Source organism: Pyrgilauda ruficollis, unplaced genomic scaffold (genome assembly GCF_017590135.1).
Source record: "Pyrgilauda ruficollis isolate IOZ18807 unplaced genomic scaffold, ASM1759013v1 scaffold33, whole genome shotgun sequence".
Lineage (NCBI taxonomy): Eukaryota > Metazoa > Chordata > Aves > Passeriformes > Passeridae > Pyrgilauda > Pyrgilauda ruficollis.
In genome coordinates this window covers 1,888,101-1,909,211 of record NW_024524711.1, presented here as the reverse complement: position 1 = coordinate 1,909,211, position 21,111 = coordinate 1,888,101, and the positions used below count along the sequence as shown (strand labels likewise).

The 21,111-nt window shown below is 45.9% G+C and overlaps 1 protein-coding gene across 1 annotated transcript in view; it reads right to left on the bottom strand.

Annotated features, from left to right (window-relative positions):
* Positions 1-20,911, bottom strand: part of CELSR1 (cadherin EGF LAG seven-pass G-type receptor 1) — a 162,154-nt gene extending 141,243 nt beyond the window's left edge. The window contains exon 1 of the mRNA XM_041474688.1: positions 18,214-20,911. Coding sequence (XP_041330622.1) covers positions 18,214-20,896 — 2,683 coding nt within the window. The 5' untranslated portion in view covers positions 20,897-20,911. The remainder of the gene's footprint in view (positions 1-18,213) is intronic.
* Between the last annotated feature and the right edge of the window lie 200 nt (positions 20,912-21,111).

The following is a 21,111-nucleotide window of genomic DNA, read 5'->3' as shown; positions in this document are numbered from 1 at the left end:
AGATGTGCTCACAATTCATGTGGTTATAAAAGCAAAAGTATCTAGATGCATAAACAAATAAATAAAGAAATCGTGAATGGGGTAAAATGTTTAGCTCGAGTCAAGCCTTTCCCCAGGGATGGGAGAGCCACAATGGTCCCTGCTCAGCACAGCCCCAGCAGGGATCAGCTGGCAGCTGTGCTATGCAACTCTGGCTTAAGGTGTGCAGAGACCCTGACCTCATGGGTATCTCCCACCCTCTCCTGGTTGTTTCCACTACCAGTAATTACCTGGAGATGGGCCCAAATGTAAACAGGAGCCCAGTAGGGATAAACATCTTAATTCTGACATGATGCCCAGCCCAGGCCACAGCTACCTTCCATCAGCTGCAGCACAGGGAGGAGAGCAAACACTGCTCAGCACAGCTCTGCAGACTAAAATGCTACCAAGCAATACAAACAAAAATGTAAAAATACATTCACTGCACCTGGTCCTTTATTCTTCTCTGAAATATATGACTAAGCTTTGCTCTGACATGAGTGGGAAGGCAATATAGCTCCTATTTGTGTATTGAAATGGGCATTAAAACAGCTCAGTATCCAAAACAGCCCAGCTAGAGAGATGAGCAAAGAGGGTAACAAAAAGCTGTAGGGGGTACCCCACAGCTCTTCAAACAGCAGCTACCAGAAGCAGCTATCTGGGGACAACGTTTCTATATCAAAGTTTTGTAAAGAAGTTTTAAAAAAATGATGCAAACACAGTACAATTTTTGCAGAAAAAATACAAAGCTCAGAGCATCTGAGTACATTGCAGACAATTATCACCTCTGCAATTTGCCTTTTTCCTGGAAATAGTTTGGCCATAAATGCACCCATATACATCTGGATGCTGTCATTTGCACCCCCCTGGGCAAGGCAGACACATCTGGAGAAATCATCTTCACAGTATAAGACTAGGAGCACTCTTCATAGGATGGAAAGACAATGGCTAAGATGAAGCATGACAAGGAAATACAAAATCACAATAAGAAGGGAAACAAAAAATAAAAAATCCCCTTCCGCAATACAAAACCAAAAGAACACTCAGTGAGATGATCAGGCAACATGTTTTAACAGAAAACAATTTCTGCAAGTGGGTGCATCTGAATGGTGGGGACTGTGATCAGGCACTGGGGAAAGCAGAAACTTCAGAGGGATTAAAGAAATTGAGAGATGAGGGGGCCATGGGCTGTGGCACTGACTTGCCCCACAGTGACTCAACACCAAGATCAGGGGAAACCTGTGGCCCCAAAAGCCCTTAAACATCTGCCTGCTGTGAGCTGGATCAGTGCAAGGAGGGAAGGATCAGTCTGTACTTGTCCTGTTCCTCATACACTTTCCTTAGTGTATGTTGCTAGGCAGAGCAAGAGTGGGGATATTAGCTTGGCCATCCCTTTGGCCTCATAGCATTTAGCAGGTCTGAGAGGTGACTCTTGTGGCACTAAATAAAACAGGGCACCACAGACATACATACATTCAAACAGTGCTGCCACATAACACAGCAGTGTTAGCCTGGACCTGGTGCAATTTTTGGCAGGTGCAGCAGCACCCTGCTGAGCTGGCTCACTTGCAGGGACAGATCTGGCCACATCAGGATGGACAAAGCAAAGGGAACCATTCCAGCCCAGCCAGCCTGTGCCATTCAACCTGCAGGGCAGGGAAGCATACCTGTCCTGCTGAATGAGCCTCTGTAAACATTAACAGGGCAGATCTCTAAATTACTAAAACATGCAAAGCAGTGGTTAAAATCATCCAGACTCTTTTCTGCTGTCTGTATGGCAGTCGGGCTCACTGATGTCACACATCAATAAAAGGGCCACTCAGGTTAATTGGGGGATCTATCTTAGTCACCTATGTGCCTGGAACTGACCAGGCAGCCCAGCCAAGCCCCCATGCTAGCTCTAAAATGAGCCATGCCAGGAGATCCCCTTACACTGTTTACCTGCCTCTCCTCCAGCCTCGCTTCCCCTGAAACAGAAGGAAGTCAGTGTACTTTTTGACTAACAAACTCACCCAAAGAGGGTGTGTTGTATCTCACAGAAATTGTAACTCACAGAGCAGGATACACCCAAAAAATGTCTCCAGCAAGCAGCAGCTTTTCCCAGAGGCTTGTTTTGTGCATATTATATTCAAGACCATGCTTTCATGAGACTGCTCCTGTCTGCAGAGATCAGTGTGAGGCAGCCCTGGGGCTCCTTCCCGCCCACGGCCACCATCCCAGCTGCTCCCACGGCTGCTCCCGGCCACCACCCTGGCTCTGCACCCACAAGAGCTCTCATCTGCAGATCAAACAAGGTTCCCCTCCCAGAGCTTCACAGCTCTACCTTCCAGTTCCCCTTTTCAGGAGGTTTTTTCTCCTGCAGGAGAAAAGCATCCCTGACTGGATTTCTTCTGATCAACCCCGTGGCGAGGGAGAGTAATCCCGGTGTCCATCTGGCCACCTTCTCCCTGCCTCTACCTGGGTCCTCCCAGTCCATTAAGACAAAGACCTGTGATTTTATGCCACAAGAGAGGTGGAGATTCCAGCATGTTGTGAACCTCTTTAACACACAAACGCCCAAGAGAAGAGGGAAAATGGTGTCAAATCAAAACACAGCTCGAGAGACAGCAAAGCAGTGCCTTTCCTCATTGCTCTGCACAGACCTGGCTTCAGGGAAGCAGTTACCACACTTACAACCAAAACGCTGAATAATTGCAGGCTGCTTAGCCCAGCACTGCCTGTTGTGCAAAGTCCTCCGTACAGGTTTCCACACAAATGAGAGATTTGAGCAATTTTGGTCATTTTTAATGACAGGGACAGCAAAAAGGGAAGCCCAGGTGCAAGCACACAAGTTTAGTCTCAGCAGTTGCCCTGCAGCAGTGTGGTTGTCCTTGTCCAGAGCCCCATGGCAGTCAGGTGCCAGGCACACACAGATTTTTCCCCTGGCTGTGGCTGACAGGGACCTCGTGGGCCTTCTCCAGTGCCTCCAAAGGGCAGCAAAGCAAAGGGGGGTGACGATTTAAGGACCGTGACAGCCCATTTCCCAACTCTGAAGCATTTTCATACAAAGCACTGCAGGAACCTGACTCTCATGAGTCATGCTGTTTAGTTTGACTCCTCTGCTCTGCTCCTCAAGGAACACAAGCCAGCACAGGCCAAATCCTACCCAGTTGATACTGGCTCACGAAATCAATTACGGGAAGCTGCTTCTCAGATTGCAGGGCCCTCGTGTGCAGCCAACAAGCCAATGAAGGAACACGTGGATACATCCTGCATACACCACTTGCCTCCATCCATTTTTCATTCCACTCTCTCATGAGTTTTCTAAACTCATGGATTTCCAGACCCATGGTTTGGAGGAAACAAAGCAGGGGAGAAAAAGAGAACAAGTGTAGACAAAACTCAAGGTAGCCTGAAATCCCAGCAGCCTCCCCAGAACCACCTCTCTCCAGCTGGTGGGGCTGCACCCATCTTTGCCTTTCTTTTTCTTTTTTTTTTTTGGAAGTGTAACCAGAGTTACCAGAACAATCCTCTGAAGCCAGCAAAGTTTCCTAAAGTGTGAGAGAGGCCAGAGACCAGCCCTTTCTATTCCCCCTCTTTGTTTGGATCATGAATTTGCAATCCAAATCCCTGCCACACCAGAGCAGGCAGTGAGCCTAGCTGCTGTAAAAAGCATTTTAGAGAGCTCATGAGGCTGTGTGCCAAGGAGCTGCTGCGAGACAAGGTGAACTGAGTTAGAAAAAAACCTGTATGTATGTAATACCATTAAGATAGCAAATAAAAAACCTGTCCCGCAGTGCAAAGGAATGTGATAGTTACCGAGTGCTCCCCTATAGCTGCAGAGTCCTTGAAATATTAACAGGGTTATCAGCATTCACTTATCGGTTACAGTAGTGCCTAGATAATTCAAAGGAATGAGCCAGAGCTCATAAATATGTACATTTGCTCAATGCCAAACTCTTACTATCAGAGAATTTGTTACCTTTTTTAACTGAAATTTGTTAATATTTTAAATTAACAAACCTAGAAAGACAGCAATCTACAGGGAAATATATTCAGTTATCTATTTTTGCATCTATTTATTACTATTTTTTCATGTGCTCTGTGTGTTTTCAAGACAGGTGTTTTTAGCCATGTTTATTGAGGTTTTGATGTTAATACAATGCAGCTGCATTTTGTATCGTAACATCTGTGGTAGGTTCAAGCTGTAGAATTTCTAGGTAGCAGAAATTCACACAGATGAAAGCTGGGAGCTTTGTACCCACAGAAGAAAGTGGTGAGTGCTGACACTCTTGCCTCCATGGATTAGGTGATGAGTATTGCACACAGAGCACTGGAACAAATCCTTCACTTGATATGAGTCCATGTGGTCACACAGGCCTGAGGGAGGGACAGTACAACATTTTAATAACTTAAAAGGACTTTTTAGAAACTTTCGACCTTTCAGAGGGACATAATGAAAGCATGGGCAAAATTATGTAATATCTCCTTCAAGAAAAAGCAGAAGAGAAACAATCAAGGCAAGGGCAGAGCCTAAACCTACCTAATTAATGCCTCCTCTTTAAAACCATCCCTATGTCCAGCCATGTGCTGAACTGCTCCAGCATAAGGCAACAGAGATTCTACTGAAAAAAAAAAAAACAAAAAAAAAACAAAACAAAACAAAACAAAACAAAACTCCAAGAAAAATTAGTTTTGCTTTGGTTGCAAATACAAAGCAGCCCTAAGCTCAAGGAAGGGCTGACTACCACAGCTCCTCTCCACCTCCACACTGGAACTCGTTTCATACTGCATCAAGCTGTTTCTTCACACCAAGTAAGAACTTTTTGGTGTGTTTTTTATTGCTAGTTTGGCTTTTTGCCAACTCTCCTTCTCCCTTGCATTATCTTGTAGTCATTCAATGAACTCAGCTGTTTCTCCATGCTAAGTCAGAAGCTTGTTTTGCTGGGGTTTTGTATCGGCAGATTGGTGTGTTAGAAACTTGGTGCATGGAAAGAGCCCAGCACAAGGTCCACAGGGGATGGGAAGCAAAGGGCTGTAACAGTCAGAAGCTAGATTTGTTCATCTTTGCTGCAACTTGCACCCTGTGACATTTGTGAATAACTTCCAGCCCCATTCATGTATCTGAACCACATTACCTTGTGGATTCTACAGCTTCTTTTGATACCAAGTTTAGGAGAAGATGGCAATGCTGTTACCAACACACAGCAAATTACACAAGCTCAGGCAGTTCAAGGGGCTAATTGCTCTCACAGTTTATTAATATGTATGTTTAATTTCTGCAGCAAAAAGAGAACAGGAAATAATTTTTCCACCACTAAGTTCAATTTTCTATTTAAGGAAGGTTCTCAAGGAAATGTGTTGTATATACATAATATTACTTAAAACTATGAAGCTTATCAATTTATCAAGCTTTATCTTAAACACAGCTACACTTCTTTGGATCCTTTCACAGAGGGGTTATCCCAGAAATTTGTTTCCCTGAAGGTTTCAAACTGCTTTCTAACATCCCACCTAAATTTATTACGTTCACTTAATCATTTTTTTCTTTAAACTGCCCTGCTCCTGTACTTCAGGGATGTAGGTAGCAGTCATAGTCTTCTTTGGTTTTTATTTTGCAGTATGAAGGATGCAATCTTCTACCATAAATGATATCTCTGGTAAAACAAATTCTCTCTGTTCCCCAACTTGTCCTCTTTACAATAGATATTAACTTTTCTTGACTAGGAACAATCAGAACTGGAGAGAGATGAGATATTTGCAGTGCCTTGTACAACAGCATGTAACACTTCATGTAATACACCCCTCTCACTTATTAAGCCCCTGTGGTGGAAGCCTCACACACCACTGCATTTTTTCCACTGGTCTTATGCTTCCATGTATCTGAACCAACTCAAATACATAGACAGAGGTGGCAGGGAAGAAAATTAAGTCACTCAAATAGTGTAATTTCAGAAAATGGAGTCATTTTCCATCCCAGTATTTGACAAGCACCTTTAGTACCATATAAGTTGATGGAGGGCCCATCTCCAAAGAGAGGGCAGTGTGAGCCTGGCATATCACACCCAGGTAAAAATAGATTGATTTCTTCAGAGAAGCAGCAGCATTTCCTCCAAACAAGCAGCAACACATGATCCAACTAAAGGAAATGCAAGAGGTGCTGAAATGCCACACATGGAAGGTAACCTGTTCCAAGAGATTTTGTGACTCGTAAATTATCAAATAGAAAATTAAATGCTACAAAATACCTAAGAACACAAATAGAAAATAAACTAATCAAGATGTCTAATAAGGAACAGAAACAGTGGTGCTTTCTAAGTGTTGGATTATTAACTATTGTGCTTTCCAGAAGGGATTATATTACCCTGAAGTTCTAATGGACCAGCTTCTCATTTGCTAGAGGACCAGCTCCCAGCTGCAAGCTCAATACCCCACGCCACGACCTGACCTCACTGCAAGGTGCCTCCCACTGCATCGTGAGATGGAGCCAGGGTTCAAGAGTGAAAACCCATCCCCAGGACAGCCCACCAGCTCACTGCCTGCTGGCTGCCACAAGGGATGCAGGAAGGGATGACACAGGTCACAAAACTAGTCAGAGCCTTGGTTTTGATAATCACGGTAGAATAAAAAGGAAAAGCATGGCAAAAAGAAAGAAGCACTGGAAATGCAAATAGAGGCTGTGAAATCATCAGATTGAGCTCTCTGTTGAGTGCATGGACAGATTCAGTGACCCTCAGGGAATCTTACCTGCTGAATGAGCCAAGAATACGCCTTGCTGGGTATTAGGCAATGTCATGTAATATGACTACAGCAGTAAACACAAAGGCTCTACAGTGCAAAGAACAACACTGGGAATTTCACAACTGCTGAAATCTCAACCTGATTTCTATAAAATTCCGTTTCATCACAGGAAAAACATTTAATTAGGGTTTTCTTATCATTAGTCACTTATATAAGTTCATTTAAATACCTGAAAATGCACAATATCCAAATTTTATGCAGCACTAAGCCATCCTATATGACCAGTATGGGATGCTAGAGTGTGAGTAAAGTTGTTTGTCCCATGGGATGGTTTCCAGTCTGAGAAAGCTTTCAAACTGGCCATGAGAGTTGTCACTTTACTTTCCCCTTAGGCCTTGAAAAAAAGTAATGGAATCTTTTAACAGCTACAGGCTGATCAAAGAAACCCAGAGCAAAAACTCGGGGAGTCACTGACACAAACTCAGAGCAGGAGAAACTCTCCTGGAGGACTTGCCCCAGGGGAAAAAAAAGGGATGGATACTTAACAGCCAGAAGTGGTGTGAAGAATTTTATCTGATCATCTCAGCATCTCAGCTTCAGCCCAGTCTGATACAGGCTGGCTGAGATAAAGGAGTGAATCAATCATCTCAGCTTAAGAAATCCCCACCACTTGGCAAAGGACATATTTTAAAAGCAGATCGTACAAAAGTTCGTAAAATTCAGTCATACAAAACAAGCATGTTCACTGCACAGAACACAAAAAAAGTCCTTGTCTCTCAGTTCTCACCTGACTTTATTGCCATTAATCAGTCATGTCCATCAATGCTGTTAGTAGTAAATAGGAATTTCTTAGTTTAAAGCTTCTTAAAGCTGAATAAAGTCCCAGACACTGTTATTAGCTGAGCCACAGGATAGCTGAGGCACAAAGGCACAAGTCAATAAAGGCAACTGCACCTTTTCACAAGGGATAGGAAAAAAATACAGTCACCATCAATACCCAGACTGGGCCACACAGGTGTTGCTCCCGCAGACTGCGAAGACAACAAGCACTGACACTCAGTGTGCAGCATGCCCTGTCCTGGAGCTGGACACCGATGTCCTGTGGCTCCTTGTGCTGGTGACATCTGGGACTGTCAGCAGCACCTTATGCTGCGACTCCCTGGGCTCTGCACAAGGAGAGGGGCAAAGGATTGTCTCTGCAAAACCTCTGGAAGCTGCAACCAGCAGCCATCACTGCTGAAGTCTCGAGCCCAGGAGTGCCAGTGGAAGTGCAAGGGCTGCATGGGCCATGCCCTGGTTCACCAGGCACACCTCCAGGGGCATCCCAGAAAGGGAAGAAAGAACCCTGCACCAACACACCCTCCTAAGTGACAGCACAGTGGTCAGAAGAGGTGCAGAGTGGATGAGAAATCTGCCCTGCCTCCCCACATGCAAGAGGGAAGGCAGTGACAAGGGAGGCTGCCACACCAAGCAAGCCCTGTGCCCGCTGGGCAGCTGCCAGCCAGCTCCCAGAGCCTGCCACACACCACGGGCCGGGCCCAGGACAGCCCCAGCAGTGCTGCCTGTTATCTCACAGGGCAGTCACTCACTCGATGCCTGCTGGTTATCCTCATTATTTACAGCAGGTATTACAAAAGCAGCCCAGCCAGGTCTCTGCTGTGCATGGCCCTGTACAAACTTGCAGCATGCAAGCTCCAGAGATGCAGCACCTTGCTGCACAACAGGATAGGGCAAACGGATCCCGTGAGTGCAAAGGGAGAAAGGAGAAAAATATACGGAAGGAGGAAAGAGGAACACCAGCGTGTATTGTGTAACAAGCTTCCAGCATCTACCAGGTCCCAGAACACACCCAGGGCTCCCACTCTGCATAACCAGTGCAAACAACCAGTGCCTGCTCCCAGCAGCTTGGTCTACAAACCCAGGTGTCATTCTGCCAAACTCAATGCAGAATAATGTCGGGTAGCTTGGTAAGTAGGACCTAAAAGTTAATCTGTCTTACATACCAATCAAAAACACATAAAAATTTACCCACATCACTATAACTTGTACCAAACCCTTTTGCAAACACCCTGCAAAACTAACCAGAAGGCCCCAGTAGGCTCATGAGCTTGAGAAACTGAAGTTAAGATGGGATTTAAACTAGCAGGCAATTATCTGCCAGATGGAGAGCTCATCACGCAGAGCACACATCACTAAATTACGCTGTGTCAGTAAGAGGAGGCCAACACCAGAAATACACCCCATGAGAAGGGAAACTGAGTCAGCCAAAGGGATAGTTCAGCCCACTCAGTGCTGCCAAGGGACCTTCACCACCCGTGCAGGGCAGCAGTGGCTGTCCACAGCATCAGCGAGCACTCTGCAGGAGAAGCCACGGCACCCAAGTGGCGAGCAGCAACACGCCGATAATTGCCACAAGTCCATCATCACGGCAAACTGCAGTGAGAAAGAGGATTAAACAGTAGGCCAAGATGGGCTGGACTCTGAATATTTAGCAGTAATTTAAGTCTGAGCCCATGAATTCTTCCATAACCGACCCTTTAGCCCATCTGGGGGCTATTCCACATAAAATCAGAAAATATTTACAAATAGTTAAAGCCAGGAAGCAAACAAATCATCTCTGATCAACAGAAAAGTACTCCATGAAAATTCCCAGAGTTCGTGTTTATTTTACCTGTAAGTTCCCAGGTGAGAAGAATTTGGTTCCTGGTTACAACCAGAAGTGACCTAGTCCTGACATGGCCTGAATGGCTTGTGATCCCACTTTTGTTACGGGCTAAACAGCATCCAGCAGCTGAGGGTAAAAGCCAGAGTGCCACACTGCTGCTGAAGCAGAGGTGTCCATGCACAAGAGCCAGAAATCCTCCTCTCCCGCACGCTGCAAGAGTGAGTGTGATCCTGTGGCTTATGGCACTCACCAAAAAGATGGGATATGTGAGTCCCACAACAGCTTGTGAACCTTCTTCGGCTCCTCTTTAATGTACAGCACAGTGAGAGCTCTTAGATCAAGGGCTGGAGCCCAGCCCATCTCTGCCCTCACCGAGTGTCCTGATCGCTACGCTGAGTGAAGGGCCCAAGCTGTAGTGGGATGGTATTTCAAGTATTCCCACTTTATAGGACACTTAACTGCCTAAAACAGAATAGGGCTGCAGGGAACAGGCACCTACAAATGCTCTAGCACTTGCTGGTTAGATCCAAGACCTCTTACCAGATCTAAGGCGTGAAAGGTGCCAAATGCCTCTCCTAGTCACTGCTGAATGGTGCCTGCAGTGTCTGGAGGCTGCTAAAACAAGAAATGCACTGGTGTGGGACAGCTTTCTCATGATTTAAACTAAATGCACACAGCCAAATCAATTTTAAAACTAAAAATCAGAGCTTGGATGTTCAAGGGTCTCCTTTAGAAACGGAGCCAGCACGAACACTGCAAGCACACAAATAAATGAGAGGCTGAGCTGGTTCCTGGAAAGTTCAAAAGTGCTGTGACGGGAATTCAATGCAATAAGCTCAGTGACTTGCTAACATCAGTTTTGAATAGGATCAAGGAGTCTGATCTGTGGCTAGTGAAAGGAAAGAACAAACCCAACCAATCCAGCACATCTTTGTGTCCATGATGTGTGCCCGCTGGCATGGCAGCTACAGAGATCCACCTTGAGTACATTAGCTTCCAAACCTAACAGCTCCTTGGGATCTAACAGCAAGGACAGACTGCTAGGTGCTGGCCATCACATCTTGGAAAATCAAATCTAACAGCACAGTCCTTGCTTTGCCCCTTTTGTTGAGGTCCAGAACCTTTTGCTTCTTCCTAGAACTGGGCCAAGCCCACAGACTCCACGGCAGGCAGGAGATGCCATGTTGACAGCAGTTGTTAACAGGGATTTTTCTTTTGCCTCCTTTAAAAAGCACTGAAATATTTTGACCATATGCATCATTTCCAAAAGTGCTGGAGACCTGATGGAATGTAGCATCTATCATATGTCAGGCAATGGTGTTGAAAACAGATTACTTTCCTTTGTTTGTGATAAACATAACATGTCTATGTTTATCATGTGGTCCCCTGAGGATTTATTAAAGGTTTGCTGTTCCATTTATTTGCTTTTTTTGTGCTTGGCAAGAGTAAACACTAGAATAAATATGAAGGTGGTTACAGCTTAGCAGCATTAATGACTTGTTGAAACAAAGTCCAACAGTTTTCCTTTCTCTCCAGCAAATCCTATTTTTCTGTTCAAGTGCTTTTTTCCCAGTGCAAAGATCATCTTTCTGAAGTATTTTTAAATTTTCTTTCTTTGTTGAATGCCAAATCCCCATAAAAGCATACCTTCTCCCTCCATTCACCCAAACCCTTGACAATATTTAAAGTATATCCTAACATTATTCATGGCAAAACATTTTCCTCTTTGCAAATTACAGCCTCCCCCATCTTTTCCATCTAGTCTGCTAAGCCTGTTACTACAGGTAGTTTGCTGTAACAGAAATAAGTACAATCACTCCAAAAGAAAACAAACCCATCCGTTCTGGCACACATGTTCAGGGTGGGTTCATCCCACTGAACTTTGGCCACTAACAGCAAGGCAATCAGCCCAAGTCAGTCATTTATGTCCCCTCTTTAATCAGTGGGGCGAGATGGACATTTCCAGTCAACAGCCCTCCTGCTTATCAACCAGTCATGGCTGCAACCTACATTTGAAGCATTTCAAGAGATATCAAGAGGATGATGTGAAGAGGATGATCACGGTACCAGCTAGAGATCTGACCATCAAAGCCAAGCTGTACCTTTGACAATGCTGTTTTCAGTCCAACAAGATCAACACATTGCAATTCGTTCTCAAGCAAAGACTTAAGAATTTTTTAAAAAAGCATTAGGCGAATCTCAACAGATTTCTAAATTTTTGATAAAGATTACATTCTGCCCCTTTTGGAAAACCACATTACTTCTATAAATAGTTCACTATTTTTCAGCACTGGAAAAAGAGCTCCATTGGTGGCGGGGGGGAAATAATACTGTCATTTGTCACAGAAATACAAAGTGGTAAAACTGAATTTAATTAGGTCTCAGATGTTCTTTGTTTCAAGTGGACAACCACTGTGAAAAAATCTTTGAAGAACTGAACTCCTTGTCAACTTGTTCTGTACTTGGATTTATGCAATCTTTAGTACAACTAGTCTTAAAAAAGGAGCAGACAACAAAAAACCCTATCCTTCAGAAAAGGCACTACTGCTATGCTTGTTTCTTGAATGGCAAAGTAGATGTCAGAGTAGTCAGGACTACTATATTACCTAAAAACATCATAATTCCCACAGAAACCAGGACAGAAAAACTGTAACATGGAAGATTGCCAAAGACTGTCATTAGATCTGATCTGAGTATCTTCAGCTCTTCTAACCCTCCTGCATTTTCTAAATACTTTCCATAGATATTTTTGGAAATGCAAGACAGTAGGTCAAAGGAAGCCAAAATAGACAGTTGCCCAAACCCTGTAACTTAGGCAATACTGAGGTAAGCAGGTAAGCTGTGTTGTTATCTCAAGTACTGAAACGTAGAGAGCTTGTCCTCACCAACTGACTCTCAAAACCCTGAAGGCTTAAAAAAGAGAGGGTGAAGGAATGGAGAGCACAGATCTTGTGTCTTGGCATTTGATCCTTCCCTTACTCATCCTCCATGCATGAGCATTACTGCTAGAGTTGCCTACACTGCTAAATATTGAAAACGTGCTTGCACACAGGTTTAAAAAGGTTTCTGCTTCACATTTAGTTGTTTCCTGCTCCATCTTTCAGAGCAGTCATATTTCTGGGGTCTTTGGAGACAATCTCACACGACCCACAAGGGAACTGAGGGGCCCAGTGGAACTGCAAGTCAAACCTGTGCCAACAATTGCTGTACCCAACATGACCAGATGGATGTGAGCTGAGCTATGCCAGTGTGTGCAGCAGCTACACATCTGGCTGAACTGGAACCACCATCACAGTCTCACAGCCCCTGGACCCATGAACTCTGAGCACCCAGCCAGCCCAAAGACTGGAGACAACTTGTCAGCCTCAGGGGTGTCTGACAGACCTGCTGCACACTCTGAGGAGGAGGCAGATCATGACTGAGTCACCCCAAACCCTCCATGAAGATGTTGGGAGGTACCAGGATGGCAAGATGCTCTGACCAAGATGCTCTGACCAGACTGTTGAAATGTAAGGATGTCTGGGTTCCTATCCAAGTGTCTGCTAAGGGTCTCTCAATCACCCTACAGAAGAGCAGTGAGCACACTACCTACTTCACCTAATGTTACACTTTAAACCTCACATTTTGTTCCTCAGTCATGGGATGTCTTGAGAAAATTTATTTAGCTCCAAGACGGGAGTCAGCAACGGATGGGAGTTCCAAGGTATTAAGTATATACACTGAAGGAAAATGGGCCATTCAATGAGCAGATGTAAAATGATAGGCTTTATCAGCAGCCAGACACTTCCTCAGGTAACACCTGGCATGTTGGAGATAATGAAGTATAAAATCCCACTGCTTCACATCACCTACTCTCCCCACCACTACCTCTGCTGCAGGTTTACTATCATGCTAACATTGAAACTTAGAAAACTGTTCCTGTATTCTAAACAAAGGGTTCTTTTGCCATTACCTGGACAACAATTCCATGTTTATTCTGTATTTGGCAGTTTGCAGCAGGTTCCACAATCCCAGTCTAAAACAATTCTGAAATGCCTGACCAGAAAAACAGAACAAGAGAGGATTCTTCTGAACTCGGTGCAGGTCAGAAGGAAGAATACTTCAGTGATGTCTGAGAGGGAAGCAAATCACAAGAGAATACACCAAGGAAACCAATTGTTTAATATACCCTGAGGCTTAAAAAGCAATCAAAAATATAAACCAATTACTAATCCAATTAAAAAAAAAAGTTATTACAACTATCTCCTCATTTGCAAATAATGTGAAAGTGAGAGGAAAAAAAGTTTTCAAGGTAATCCCACCAGCATACTTCTCTACACTTAATTTCTTTCCCATGCAACTTGTTATCAAGTAAAGCCTATTAGATCTTTCTCACTGTCGTATCTCCATTCTCATTCTTCTTTTACTTTCTCCTTGTTACCTTAGCATCTCTCTTTCCCAGAAATTGACAAGAAAAGTATCAACATTTTATTTACTGAGAGACAGAAGATACCTTTTATCTCATAAAAAGTTACTTTGTCAGTCAAACTTCCACTAAATAATTTCTCCTCATTGCCATACACGTTTTCCTGCCTTTTGAAACAAAAATACACCACTCCTATGAAACCCAGGAATGGAGCGGAAGGAAGCCTGTAGGGAAGCAACAAAGCAACCACAGCTTTTTATCAGCTGGAACACCTCATGCAGCTGAAAACAGAAAGTCACATTCCATCAGGCTGGAAGGACACACATCTATAATGCACCTTGCGGCAGCATGAATTAGAATATGGAAACTATATGGATGCAATAAGGGACACAGGTAGTCTCAGCAGATCCAGGAACTACCCTAGCTTTAAATGATGGTCACTGTTCTTGACTGGCTATTTTAGGAAAATAAATGTAAATGTTCAAAGTCACCACTACTAGCCATTATCAATCATCCTTCTCTTCAGTCCCACAAACACACCACACAAGGACTGGGGATACAATCCCACAGTTTTCTGAGAAGGGCTGCACCAAAGTATTGCATCATCTGTATCTGTATGGAGAAGGCACAGACCTGGAGATTCAGGATCATCAGCAATAATGACTTTTAAATTACAATAATAATGAAGATTCCTTATGAAGCTCTGAGTAAAAATTCCCAAAGTTGATTGTAACTCGAACAAGCTCTATGTTAATTTATATTTGCTGATAGCCAATAACCTCACTGAATGCCACTGGATATTTAAAGCTAAAGAAATGTAAAAGATGATGCTTGAGCTTGCACAGTCCTCAAAAAATGCTTGGGTGTCTATCCCTGACTGCCTGAGGTGCAACACCTTCCCAGAATTGTATATCGTATGTTGCATAATGATATTTTACTTTTATCTGGACCACTCAAAAGCTGTAGCATCCAGCCACTTTGGGTTTTGTCTGCACTGCTGGTTTAGGCCGGGCTCCCAGAGGAGTTTGCACACAGATCTATTGTATCCCACCGAGCTGTCGTTGATGATAAGTGGGACTACTTGTGGCAACACAGCCAAGCAGGTGCCAGCAGTGTTTGCAATGTGATACCCAGGCAAACTTGTGTAACGTTTGTGAAAAGCTGATGCTCATACCAGCCTTCCCCCCACTGCCCCAGCAAGAACTGCAATATAATGTTTAACAAGCAAACGTGACTTCAACAATGTTTAACCCATTTTGGACCAAATAAATCCCAATTTAACATTATGATGAACATCACTGTGGACAAAAAGTAATCATAGTTAACCATCCTGTCAATTAGTAAAACTAAGAAATCACAGACTGATCGACTCTTGACCACCTGTTTTAGAAGGTCAGAGTAAAATCCTGCCTCTCCTGGAAAGTAGGGGCAGGATTTCAGCAGAGTCCAGATTAAAACAACGACACAAACGTGTTGTTAAAACAACACGAAGTGCAGATATGGGAATATACAGCTAAAGCTCTGCCTTTCTCTAGGAAAACCTTGAAGGTAGGCTAGCAAAAGGAGAATATGCTTTTTTAAGGGACCCCTGGAGCACTTCTGGAACAGTTGCATGCAAAAGGGGTCCGGTTTGTTCACTCAGAGGGCTCTGTGCAACAGGCAGAGGGACACCCAGAGAGATTCACTTCAAAAGAGACAGACTTCAAAAGCTCCTTCCCAATCCAAAGCGAGATGCTAATATCCACACCACCCACACTCCTCCCCGCCCTGCCTGGGTCGGTTCCTGCCTGGCTGGGGGGGCACAGCCCACAGGAACCCCACGGACACCCAGCACGGGCAAGGGCAGAGCCCCGCACGCCCCGAGCCTGCCCCAGCTGCTCGCCACCCCGCAGAGCCTCTGACAGTGATGGCACGAAACTTCTGACAGCCTTATGAAGCCTGTTAGCTCCGTTTGCTTGCTCTTCACGATTCTTAAATTTTGTTTATAAGGAGAAGGCAAAAATTACCGTGCTTATTTGAGTAATCCCCAAGTCAAATGAAAGAGTGCTGCGTTTAGCCACGTATCAGGGTCTCAAAGTACCTCCGAGGAGTAGCAGGGCTCCTCGCTAGCACTGCACACCCTCACGTGCCTCTGCTGCACAACACATTGCTAGACAGAAATAAGATTTTTATAGCAGCGCTGTTATTTCCGACTCATAGAGATCAAATCCCCCGCGTTCATAAGGAGTTCCAGTCCTTCCCTGACCTAAGAGCAGCTGTGAGTAGCGGAGGACTTTGTGTTTGTCTGGGTTGAGAGGTTAATGGCTACTCCACAGACACGTTTTTTCCAGTTAACTGGCAGGTCATTTTAGCAGATGATTTGCAGGTGTTACGCAACACTTAGAGATAACCCTGTGGAGTACTTCTGTCTGAGCTTCTTTGTCTCTTTTCTTTTCTGAACTGCATCAGATAAATCAGAGAAACCAGGCAGGTGAGACTTTCATGGACTAATCACACGACAAACTGCCCTTCCAATTTCCACACAGCCAACTTCTCCAAATAAATGTCAAATGTAGTTCAGTGCTCGTTAAAATTACCTTAAAATCCTAGCCATAAAAAACTTAAGCATTTCAAGCATCTCAAAACACACAGCAGACAGTCCATTCTGATGAACATCACAGCACAAAGTTCACACCTTCACAAAACATGGAAAGAGATGCTGGAATAATCGATCTCCTGCATAAGAAAACAGGTCTTCACTCCTACCTGAGACTTCACCCACTTAAACCATGTAAATCACTATCCTGAGAAAGGAATCATCCATGCCAGCTATTTTTCTGCACTGAACACACTCTTCATCTAGCCTAACGACTCTTTCATGCTTTGTGCTCCAAGATGAGTGCTTATCTTCTGCTACCAGATAAAGAGCTACTGGTTCAAACAGACAGTGACCATGCAATCATCTGCACCTTAATCCAAATGTTTTTCTTTAAGGTCACGAGCCTACTTTCTGTTTTTCCTACTAGTTCTCACAGGACACAGAAACAGCATTTACCTTACCACATAAGCTACACCTTAGCATTTTGGAAGAACCAGGAGTGGCTTTTTCAGGGGATACACTGCAGCAAAATCAGTCAGCTCAGTTAATATCACTTTCATTTTTCTGAAGAAAAAAGAACCTCAAGCCTGCAAACACAAGGGAGAGTGTGGCTCACTTTTCTGAGGCCTTGCTGCACACTGTGGGCACTTTTACAGCAAAACAGTTGCTGCTGGGATTATGCCACAGTTTGATTATTATTTTTCCAATCATCTCCCCAAGTGTGATTTTACACACCTAGTACTTTGAGCCTTTTTTTTTTTTTTTAACAAAAATAACACAAATCTTAGTTTTAGTCTGCAGAGAGAGGCAGCAAGAAAAGTATCTGGCTAAACCTTTGAAAGTCAACAGAAATATGGGATCAGGTCCACAGTAAACTTTATAGAGTGGCACCTGAAGAGGAAATTACTCATTGCACGATTGATGTCACAATTAGAGGCATAAAAAGTAATTCCATGATAAACAAGCAACTGAGCAGAAAAAGATAATATCCTAAGAGTGTGTTTATGCTCAAGTGAAAGTACATATGGGACAATATGCAACAGTTTTCACATACACACACAGACACAAGCTCTCCAATGAAGTTAATGAACAGCATTCCTCCCTCTCCCTGTTTCTCCCTCCCCGTAACAGGCCTGATTTGGGGGCTGCAATTGGCCAATATCTGTCCCTAGTGCCACTAAAGCAGCTCCAGTGCCATTAGCCATGTCACACAGCTATCACACTGCCATAACTCACTGCTTTCAGAGCTGCCATTTCCCACAGGAGTGCAGGTCAGCAGTGCAAACACAGCAGAACATCCACCTGGGCCACAGCAGCCCTGGGCTGAGGTCTAAGGAATTACCAGCCAAACCTCTGGGTACACAGAAGGGAGTAAACATGTTTTGTTGCTGAAAAGGCAGAGATATCAAATTTAAACTTTTTTTTACAGAAAAATAGAGGGAGGGGAGAGAGCATTACAGATACCCGTGCATTCCCTACATCTCTGCAAGTTACATCACTTACTACCTTTAGGGAACCACATCAGAAAAGCTCCAGCCTCAGTACCAGCCTCAGTACCACCTCAGCTGAGGGAGTATGCTCCCTTCCATGCACACTCATGTTTATTTATCCTTGTGATCCACGTTTACTAAATAACTTCAAAGCACCACTTCAACCCACAGCACATAGACTTGATAGAATTTTGTGGTTTCTCTCCAAAAACTTCACAGATAAATTACTACTTCAGGAAACCAAGAGCTACTCTAAACTGCAAGGGTGTTATTTCTGCCCATGCCCCCATACTGGTCTGACAAACAAATCATGCACTCAAAAATCATGCTTGCTTACCTGAGACTGACACTTTCATAAGGGCTTCCAGGGGTCTGTTGTTGTCCAGATCACGACTGAGTTTGAGCTCCCCAGTGACAGAGTCCAAAAGGAGCAAGTTTAATTCATTGCCTTGGACAAAAGTGTAGGCCAGGCTATCAGACACATCAGGATCATGAGCTGGGATCTTGCCAATCACGCCAGAGGGAAAGCTGTTGGACTTGTTGGTCACGTAGTTATTGAAGAGGATCTGGAAGTCCTGCAGCACGGGTGGGTTATCGTTCTGGTCCAGGAGGCGGATGTGCACAGTTGCTCGGCTCACAAGAGGCGCTGAAGTGGCCTGCACCACAATAACATACTCTGTCCTGCTCTCATAATCCAGGTCCATTAGGGCTGTGAGGTCTCCATTGAGCAAGTCTAGTTGGAAGACCTCAGGGATGTTCCCCTCTACAATCTGGTACATGATCTGTGCATTGGTCCCCTCATCAGGATCAGCTGCACTGATCCGTGCCACAATAGAGCCCACGGGGCTGTTCTCCTCCACAAAGATATCAAATTCATCCTTCTCAAAGACAGGGGGGTTGTCATTAATGTCCAGCACAGTCACCTGGATGTCCACAGAGGCCTTCAGTGGCGGGCTGCCCCTGTCCACAGCAAAAGCCCGCAGGCTGTACACAGCCACGTTCTCGCGGTCCAGCTTGCGCAGCGTGCGTATCACTCCAGAAGTGGGCTCAATGTAGAAGTCCCCATCTCCATCGTCACCACCTTGGAATGTGTAGAGGAGACGGCCATTGAGGCCCGAGTCACGGTCAGTGGCAGACAGCTGCAGGACACTGGTGGAGAGCGGCACATCCTCAAAAACTGAGCCCTGGTAGCGGTCGCGCAGGAAGCGGGGTGCATTGTCATTGGCGTCCAGGATGAGAATCTCAACGTACGTCGTGTCCGATTTCTGGGGGATACCATTGTCGTGGGCTGTAATAGCCAACGTGTAGGAGGCCTGGTCCTCATAGTCCAGCTCCATCAGGGTGGTGATGGTGCCTGTATCAGGGTCAATGCGGAACTGGGGGATATTATCGTCCAAAATATAAGTGATTCTTGCATTCTCCCCTGTGTCTTCATCAGTGGCACTGATGGTGACAATAGAGGTGCCAATGGGCTTGTCCTCACTGACACTCACTGTGTAGTGGGAGCTCTGGAAGACTGGGCGGTGTGTGTTGGCATCTGTGACATTGATGAAGACCTGGACAGTGTCAAAGCGAGTGCCATCAGAGGCAGTGACTGTGAGCACATACTGCCTCTCTTGCTTGTAATCCAGGGGCAAGGCCAGTGTGATCAGCCCTCCTCCACTCTGACTGGTGATGGCAAAACGATTCCTGGTGTTGCCACTGGTAATCTGGTAAGTCACAACACTGTTAACGTCCCTGTCCACTGCTGTCAGGGTCAGGACACTGCTGCCCACAGCTGCATCCTCGTTCAGTCTGAGGTGATACACCTTCTCTGTGAAGGTGGGATTGTTGTCGTTCACGTCCAGGACAGTGATGGACACGCTGGCTGAGGAGGTCATGACCGGCACACCGTGGTCCCTGGCCTCCACCCCAAAGTGATAGTTTTCCACAGTCTCTCGGTCCAGCTCCGCAGCCACAGTGATCCACCCCGTGCTGTTGTTGATTTGAAAAGGGAACCCAGAGTCACTTGCTACAGGGGCACCTCCAGCGGATGGTGCCATCTCTATGAGTTTGTACTCCAGGCGGGCATTCTCTCCAGAGTCAGCATCCACAGCCTGGATGTGCAGCACCGAGTAGCCCAGAGGAACATTCTCCAGCACCGTGGCCTGGAAGGGAGTGCTCACAAAGATGGGGGCATTGTCATTCACATCTACAACCTGTACCGACACCATACCACTGGAGTTGATCAAAGGAGGTCTGCCCCCATCCTGGGCTTTGATCCGGAGGGTGTACTCCCGAATAGTCTCGTAATCCAGAGGGTTGATGAGGTCGATGGCGCCAGAGAAAGAGTGAATGTAGAACTGGCCTTTCAGGTTGCCACTCACAATGCTGTAGTGCACCTGGGCATTGCTGCCCCGGTCCCGATCTGTGGCCTGTACCTGCAGTATCTGGCTGTTCACTGGGGCATCCTCTGGCACCTGGACCAGGTAGCGCTTCTCACTGAACTGAGGGTAGTTGTCATTCTCATCCTCTACAGTGATGTGCACCATAGCTGTGGCACTGCGCGGTCCTGGGTCCTTGCCCTGGTCGTTGGCTTCCACCACCAGGTGGTACTCAGAGACCTCCTCACGGTCCACCGAAGCTCGGGTCCTCACAACCCCAGAACGCGGGTCAATCTCAAAGACTCCGTCACCAGCACCTGGCTCCAGCAGGCGGTAGAGCATGTTGGCATTGGCTGGGGCATCACCATCAGTGGCACGGATGGTCAGCACCTCATAACCCACCTCCAGGTTCTCCCGGATGCTCTCCCGGTACTCAGGCTGCTCAAACACCGGCTCGTGGTCGTTGGTGTCACTCACAGTCACTGTCAGATAGGTGGTGGCCGAACGGCGGCGTGGGGAACCATGGTCGGAGGCGGTAACCTTCAGCACGTGGGTGTCCTTCGTCTCCCGGTCAAGGCTGCGGGCAGTGACCACACTGCCCGTCTCGGCGTCGATGGTGAAGTAGTCGTTGGAGCGCTCGTCAAAGAGCGCCTCCATGGAGTACGCCAGCCGGCCGGCTTCCCCCTCGTCAGGGTCCTGGGCCCGCAGCACGATGACCGCCGTGCCGGCCGGTTCGTTCTCGGGGATGGAGACCTGGTAGCTGGGCAGCTGGAACTGCGGGGGGCTGTTGAGGCTCCGCGCCCGCCGCGCTCCCCGCCGCCCGCCGCCCTCCCTGCCCGGCAGCGGGGCGCAGCCGGCGGCGGCTCCGCGGG